Source organism: Salvia splendens, chromosome 9 (assembly GCF_004379255.2).
Source record: "Salvia splendens isolate huo1 chromosome 9, SspV2, whole genome shotgun sequence".
Taxonomy (NCBI): Eukaryota; Viridiplantae; Streptophyta; class Magnoliopsida; order Lamiales; family Lamiaceae; genus Salvia; species Salvia splendens.
Genome location: NC_056040.1, coordinates 1956722 through 1965066, shown reverse-complemented (window position 1 = coordinate 1965066; position 8345 = coordinate 1956722). Strand labels below are relative to the sequence as shown.

Here is an 8345-nt window from a genome sequence, read left to right as displayed (position 1 = left end):
ATTATTGACTTTGGCATATTTCAGTTCACATTTATACTAGTACTAAATATATTACGAGCATAATTTAATTAATTTGTACTATTTAGTATTACGTGGTACCTTGAAAACACCATTGAATGTCTTTCACTATTTTATTTTAGAAAAACTACAAAATAAAATGTGTAATATTGTTGGCTGGCATTATGTAATTATTGAAATTTTGTAGTGATGATGCTCAATTTTTTACAAGAAAACAAAATAAATCAGTGTCATTCTTTTGCGTTGCGGAAAAGCAATTTCTCCTTTAGTTTTCCAGCCATACAAAAGGCATCTTAGGTGATAAAAAGGGAGATCAACTCAAACATCAATATTATGATAGTTTGTTTAATTATTTATTTCATATGTATATAGGGAAGAGACTAGTATTATGGGGTGTAGTTCACATTCATTAGTATTTCATTTTTCCATTTTGCTATTTTTTAGTAGTTCACATTAATTATTAAATTGTACTATAGTAATAATATAGTTTATTATTGCGTTAATTTACTAAGCAAATTTTAATATAAATTTAAAATTTTGGATCATCTTATTATATATGGAGTAATTACTTTTATTGTTATTTATCTATTAAAAATTTAATTCAAAATCTTACTTCAATTAGTTAACACTATCTCCTTTGTAAATTATTTTTTCTTTTTCTTTATTTTTTTGTAATAGTCGAAATATACACAGCTAAAAAATTGATTGGCTGGCTAGTAGGACCTTCCAGATCAAAAATTAAAATTATTTTATCTTTGTCTATCCAATCATCCCTTCATTAATGTCCATAATTGGTGGCCTTTTTATTTCTTTTTTGGAGGACATGTATTTTGGAGTTTTATTGGTTATATATATTTGCATAAATGGTTTTTTTTATCAAACGCACATTATTAGTTTTGTAAGAATTAGTCCAATTTTGTGTGTGTGAGTTGATCAATCAGTAAAGTGATAATGTCTGATCTGGTCAAAGGTCTTGAGATCGAATACACTGTATTGGACAAGTTTTCTAGTATTGTAGTTCGCTATAATTGATTTCCCTTAAGAGTTAACTTCCTCAATGGTCATGGCTGACTCTTTCCCCTTATCAATGTGACGAGTTGGCTTTGAAATGACCCGGTTGGTCCCGAATAGCTCCTTTCCGTACTGTGACGATGTGTTGTCGAACTTCTCAATTACCAATGTTAGAAACCAAACACAACAAAATATTATAAAAAAAACTAGTCCATCATGATGAGAATTCATTTGGTCTATACTCCAAATATATGTAGTACGGAGTAGTGCTCTGTATTACTCCATTCGTCCCGCTTAAGCAGTCCTGGTTACTTTTGTGCACTCGTTTTGTAGAAATGATAATAAATAGTTAAAGTGGAGAAATAGTAAATTAATAGAGAGAATAATGTTTGAGAAGACGTCTCTACATTATTCTATCTGTTACTTTATCATTTCTCCACTTTAACTATTTATTATATTATTTTTACAAAACGATTGCAGAAAACGTAGGGAGTATTTAACAATTGATATCATATCGTATTATTTAACAACTGATATCATACTCTCTCCATCTCACAAAAATATACACTTTTGTTTGTGTACAGATTAAAATGCATAATTGATAAAATAAAACAGAGATGAAAACAAAAAGTAATAAATGTATTATTAGTGGAGAATGGATTCACCTCATTATAGAGAAAAAAAGTTTCTAAAATTAGAAAATTGCGTACTCTTATGGGACGAATTAAAAAAGAAACAATGGGTATTTTTATAAAACAGTATTTTTATAAAACAGAAGGAATATGTGTTTTCTTGTATAGTACTTAGTCCGTCACACAATTTTATTAATTCATAACTACATAAATGCAGAATGCTCCCTTTATTCATAAAAAAATAATCTTATTTTTTTATTTTTGTTAACATCAAATCTCATTTACTCTCAAAATTTTCTTATTATTTTTCACTGGAATTATATTTCATGGAAAATGAGGTATTAGATATATCATTCTCTAAATGACAATACACACAAAAAAAATATTTACACCATGGCATAATCTAATTAATGAGATTTATAATATCATAATTAGAAGATCAAAAATCCTTTTCCCACTCATCTAAACCAAAATGGAAAAGGAAAAATTCAAGAGGTCATGGCTCTAGTCATCCAAGTGTAATCCCACGTCATCATGATTGATGCCTCATGCCATCCCATCCCACACACATCCACACATACCACATACCATCCACATTTACATGCACTTTCCACACACACACAAAAAAACATTGTCAAATTTTTGTAATGTGCTAGTTTTTCAAGTACTCAACTTGCAACTTTATTCTTCCCAGTAGCTTCAACATATTTTAGGTGGTTTACGTTGGATAATAATTTTATTCAAATAACGATTAATTAGAACTATTCATTACAATTTATGAATTATTTAATTTACTATTTTTTTAATTTTATATTCAGTTGCATGATCATTTAAACTTTATGTATTAACTATTAATATTATGATAAATTAATGTAACATTAATAAATTATTATTTAATACTTCTTAGAGTTGTGATAGCAATTGGAGGTTACCGAATTCGAAAAGTCATTTATATTAAATTTTATTAATCTAAATCACTAATGTTACATTAAAAAATAATTGAAACTCCCATTGTATTATTCTTTAACTTATTTTTAGTGTAATATTGTTAGAGTTAATAACTTAAGGTAATTTTTTGGACTTCTTATTTATTTTTTAAATTGAAATATAAAATTACAGTAATATTTTAATTTTTCTTAGTTGTATCACATTGCTAAAAATAGAAATTAATATGAAAAAAAATCAAATATGATAAAACAACAATATAACTTTTGTCTCTCGATAGAGTGATGTTATTATATTTGGAGTGTTTATTAAAACATGTTGATGTATAAAAAATGACACCATCATTTTTTTTCATATCATATTTTTATTTATTTATTTTGTTATATTAGTTCCAATTTCACTATTATGGAACAATAGAGAAAATTGAAATGTTATATTCGATTATTCGAGTTTCAAAATTATGGAAATGGCCAAAAATTCAATGAAGAATTATGATTTAATAATATTTATCCCTAAATTAAAAAACAAAATGAGTTTTCTAATTTGATAACTTTTTAGTAAAAAAATAAATTAGAATTGTAAAAGCAGTATTCAATATATAGATATTACATTCATATCTCGATATAAGTAAAAATAATTTTAAGTGATAAAATTAATTTACTAAAAGCTAATATTCAACAAAGTATGATTACTCCTATATAAGTAAAATCAATATTCGATATATTATAAAATAATTATAATTTAACCACCTGTGTGGGCAATATAACAATATTAACTTAAACCACTGATCATATAAATCATGCCGCAAGTGAAGTTAATTTAAAAAGTAAGCATGCGTAAGCTATTGTCCAACGTAAACCAACTGAAATATAAAGTTGCAAAAGTTAGTAATTGAAAAAGTAAGCACATTACAAAAATTTGACAATGAAAAGGGGTGTAGTAATTGACTCCAAACGCTGCCGTTTAATTGGCACAGCAGCCCCTGCTGTGTTCCCACCACAGCAGGGGATCCTCCCCCCTATATATCTCAGATATTGCCTCCATTTTATATCTTCAAACAAATATTCACTCCTTCAAAAATCAAAATAAAAATCACAATTCTTGCAGCAAATGGGCGAGGTAATTAATTAATCTTTCATGAAGTGTGTGTGTGTTTTGTAATCATTGTGATTAGTGTGTGTGTTTGTTTTTAGCAAAATGAGAAAAATAATGAAGGAGAGAAGGCGGCGGAGGGCGCCGAGAAGGCGGCAGTGGGTGGCGGCGGAGAGGGAAAAGAGGGCCCCACCACGGTGGTGTTAAATATGGATTTACATTGCCAAGGCTGTGCCAAGAAAGTGAGGCGATCCATCAGCCATTTACCAGGTAATAATTATTCATTTTATTTTATTTTATTTTTAATTGATTTTTTTGGTGGAATAAAAATTAGGCGAGAGTTTTTAATAATATTGCAAATTTCGTGTGGTTGGTGAAATGTAGATTTTAGTGATTGATGAATATACCTTAGTTAGCGTTTTACCAACTATAGGCCACACGAGTGCTGTTAATATTTTTTTTCTAGCGAATTATTTTGTTTAATTTTTTAATGATGAAATTCCTCATTTATATGTCAAATGATACTATTAAAATACATAGAAACCTTATCTCGAGAAGATGTATGTAAAATTGTTGATTTTCTTAATTTGGTAGCAACTAAAGTGGAGTAGAACTTTTCGGATCTATTAGGCAACTAACATATTTACCGTTGGTTACAATTCAAATTCATTTGAATATATGATAGTTTAAATTCAATCGCTCGAGACGTAAAACATAATCTTATTCTCTATTTTAGTCGCATCTCATAAATATAATTCACTTTCATTTTTTTCCGATAAAAAAGTTATCATATTCTATAGCTAACCATGTTCAAATGATGAGAAAAAAATCGACCATTTATTTCAGGTGTAGCTAACGTTAGCAAAAAACTAGACATTTTCAATTAATACAGTCCAGCGATAGGACAAAATCAACACTTCGTGTTGGGGTTTAGTAGCAGACATGATAAGCCAAAGTAGGGACTGGAGTATTAGAAATGAGACACTCATTCCTTAAAAGGTCTCTTAAGGGAGAGGATTATTCACACTTATATAGCTGAGCTAGGATCGTTACCAAGTCGATGTGGGACAAAAATTATGAATTTTAACACAACCCCTCACGTGTGGGCCGGAATGACATATCGGACTTCCATCACGTGGGTAGACAAGAGAAGAGATAAAGAGATATAATCCATCATCGACTTAGGTCCGCTCTGATACCATATTAGAAATGGGTCACTGATAGAACCGGCTCAAGGTCCCTATCAGTCACTCACCCCTTAAAAGGCCTCTTAAGGGGAAGAGTTATCCACACTTATATAGGTGAGCTAGGATTGTTACCAAGTCGATGTGGGACAAGAATTATGAATTTTAACACGGAGAAATAATAGGGGTGTGGTCCATTTTGTGAAGGTGTGGAGACGGTGAAGGCCGACTTTGAGGGGAAGAAATTGACGGTGATGGGAAATGTGGACCCCAGCTGGCTCCGGGAGAAAGTTGAGCTGAAGACCATGAAGAAGGTGGAGCTCATCTCCCCTCAGCCCAGGTCCGACGACAAGAAGGCTGGTGGAGATGACAAGAAAGCAGAGGATGATATTAGCAAGCCCAAAAAGGTAATTACAACTTTAATAGTATTTCACTTTATTAATAAGATTAATATTTAGTTTATTTATGTTGTGGTTCTATAATTTTCAGGCTGTTGTTAGCGCTGTGATGATGAAAACAAAGTTGCACTGTGACGGATGCGCGCATAAAATAAAGAGGATTATAATTAAGAATTTTGAAGGTGAGTTTGGTAATATTATCTTATTTCATTTTTTTATTTGTACTACTTTCCACGTCAGCCCATTTTTTCTTTATTTTAATTTCCACGAAAACTTGTGGTCGCCGATCTTCTTCCTATCAATATCTCCTGGCGCACATTTCAATGCAAAATTCCATATTCTTTCTGCAAATATTTGCTTCTCTCAGGTTTCAATCAATTGGTAATTTTCTTTTACAACAACAGCAGCAGCTCAATAATACAGTACAAATAGTCCATCTTTCAAGTTCCAATTTCTCCCTTTCAATTTTTGTGAAGGGAATGCTTGTAATCACTGGCAGAAGTGAGGCAGAACAACCACAAAATGATTTTCTCCCTTTCAATTTTTGAGAATAATTTAAGGATAAGTGTTGGTTACGAAAATTTTCTAAACAAATTACATGGCTAAATTTTGATACATACCCTCCGTTTATCACTTCAAATCACAAATTTTCTACTATGAGAAAGGAAATGGCGAATTCAAAGAAAATATAGTGTTTTAAAAAATTAGAGGGGAGGGAGGAAGAACGCAACCAAAAAAAAAACAAATCTAAAGCTTAAATTATGCTGAGCTATCAGCAATGGCGAAGAAATACATGAGAATAAATAAATTGGTGCTCACAAGAATTGGAAAAGGGGTAATAGGGAAAGGAACAAAATGAGGTTGGAAAATAATAAGGCGAGTTCAGATAATTGAGGAGTAAAATAAATTGGGTATGCCAAAATTGAGAAGACATGAAACTGGGAAGAAGTTAGATATTGGGAGGAACACTGACCGCTGGGATTAGTAGATAAACAGAACGGGGAATGAGAAAGAGGAATTGAGATAATATAAAAAAAATGGAAAAGAAATGATGACGTGTAACAGGCGTTCATAAGGGTGTCCACTATGGGATGACAGTCGACTCCCACCGCCGCCCCCCTTCTCGCACAGCCGTTTCATCGCCGCACCGCCCGCCCGCGTCCGTCCCGTTTCCACGCAATAGGGTGTCGCGGCCCTCGCCCCACCCACTCTTCCTCAGCCGCGTCCTCGCCCCCTTCACGCTGAACGCCCTTCCGCCCCCGATTTTTTGTCCGCTTCGGGGCGGACGTCCCTCCCACTATAAGCTGCCTCGTCGTCGCCCCTGCCGGGGGCTATAGCCGCGCCGGCGTTATAGTGGATGCTCTTAGGCGCTTAGCCGAACATTACTCATTAATCCGAATATTGGATCTGATCAAAAAGTTAGTTTCCGTTCGGATTCTTCGGATTTTTTATTTGAACAAAATTCAAAATTTATTCATATAGTATGTAATTATATTTAAATACTATATTGAAAATATTTAAATATTTGAAAACTAATATTTAAAATACTATTTTATTTTGATATTTCATATTTTTTGGATATTTCTGATTTTGTTTATTCGGTTTAGATTTAGTTATGAAAAACTAATTTTACGTATTAAGATTTTACTATTCAATAGTTGGATTGATTAAGATTTATATATTTCAAAATTCAAATTTTTAAATGGATTCGAATTAGACAAAAATCTAATTCGAATTCCAAATGTTGACCCCTTTCACTTCTATCACGATCGATGCCCCTAATTTTTTGCTCTTCATTTATATTTTATGTTGTATGATCTAATGTGGGGAATTATTTCATGATCATAGGTGTTGACTCAGTAACAACTGATCTACAAAAGGATTTGATCATTGTGATCGGAACAATGGACGTAAATGATTTGGTTACATATCTAAAAGTGAAGCTAAAAAGAGGAGTTGAGATCATTCCTCCAAAAAAAGACGACAACGCCCCTGCCGCAGAGAAAAAGGCGGCCAAAGGCGCTGTCGCAGAAGAGAAAGAAAAAGCTAAGGGCGGTGGCGAAGGCGAAGGCAAAGGCAAAGGCAGAGGCAAAGAAGAAGTAAAGAAAGATAAGGAAAGCAACATCATCGGAGAAAATGGTGAAAAGAAAAAAGAGGGTGGTGGCGACAAAAAAGAAGGCGAATCGAAACCGGTGGCAGCGCCCGCAGCCGAGGCCGGCACCGGCGAAACTAAGGTGGAGACGAGCAAGATGGAGTATCATAATAGTTACAATCCACAAACACACTATGCCATGCCCATGGTGATGTATGGACATCAGGATTATGACATGCATCATCATGAAAGTCGTGGCAATATGGGCTACTACATGGCCGGGCCTCCCTTGCCGCCGCCTACGTATTTGAGCGCGGATGCGAACGACAACATGTTCAGTGATGAGAACCCAAACGGGTGCTCCGTGATGTAATTATGTGGAATATTATGCTACATATCTTGGTCGAGTTGTAATTTTCAGTTATATGTAAGTAATAGAAAGTGCAATTAGTGTAACATAGAGTATATAATTCTCGTTTGGGAAAATATTGGATAAACCTTTTGTATTTACCTCTATACAAGACTATTAGTTTTATAAAGAATAACAAATTATTTTAACTCAAATACATGTATATATATGTAGGTAGATCCTTGTATATTGATTAGTAAATAAATAATCCAGATTTTGAAATAAGTTGATTAATTGGTTCTATTATAATTGATCAATTAAATTGGTTCTATATAAGACTTTGTCTATTTGATACAATAATTGAATGTAACAAATTGGCAGTTGCAATACTTATTAATTGATAGTGATGAAGACGGATCACTCACTCAAAATATGACGAACAAATCATAATAAAAGTTTATTGAAACTTCTCATTTTCTATTCACACAAATTAACGAAATCGAGATAGAAATATTATATATATATATATAGAAAGTTACGAGAGTTGTAATGTTGCTTTCTAAATTTATGTGTAGTTGAAAACATGTCTCGTATGGATTGTTTTTTTTTTAAAAGTAATAATTT

At 32.3% G+C, this 8345-nt stretch overlaps 1 protein-coding gene across 1 annotated transcript; it reads left to right on the top strand.

Annotated features, from left to right (window-relative positions):
- Positions 1–3519: 3519 nt before the first annotated feature.
- LOC121749709 (heavy metal-associated isoprenylated plant protein 6-like) lies at positions 3520–7882 on the top strand. Its single transcript, XM_042144305.1, has 5 exons — positions 3520–3725; positions 3800–3968; positions 5090–5289; positions 5372–5462; positions 7129–7882. The coding sequence occupies exons 1-5, from the start codon at positions 3717–3719 to the stop codon at positions 7743–7745; spliced, it is 1086 nt and encodes a 361-aa protein (XP_042000239.1). The 5' UTR covers positions 3520–3716; the 3' UTR covers positions 7746–7882.
- The last annotated feature ends 463 nt before the right edge of the window (positions 7883–8345 follow it).

What these genes read in the sequence shown, in the direction of transcription:
- LOC121749709 (XM_042144305.1), top strand. An exon ending in ATATTAGCAAGCCCAAAAAG is followed by an intron (nt 5,290 to 5,371) that starts GTAATTACAACT and finishes TATAATTTTCAG; the next exon opens with GCTGTTGTTAGCGCTGTGAT. An exon ending in TATAATTAAGAATTTTGAAG is followed by an intron (nt 5,463 to 7,128) that starts GTGAGTTTGGTA and finishes TCATGATCATAG; the next exon opens with GTGTTGACTCAGTAACAACT.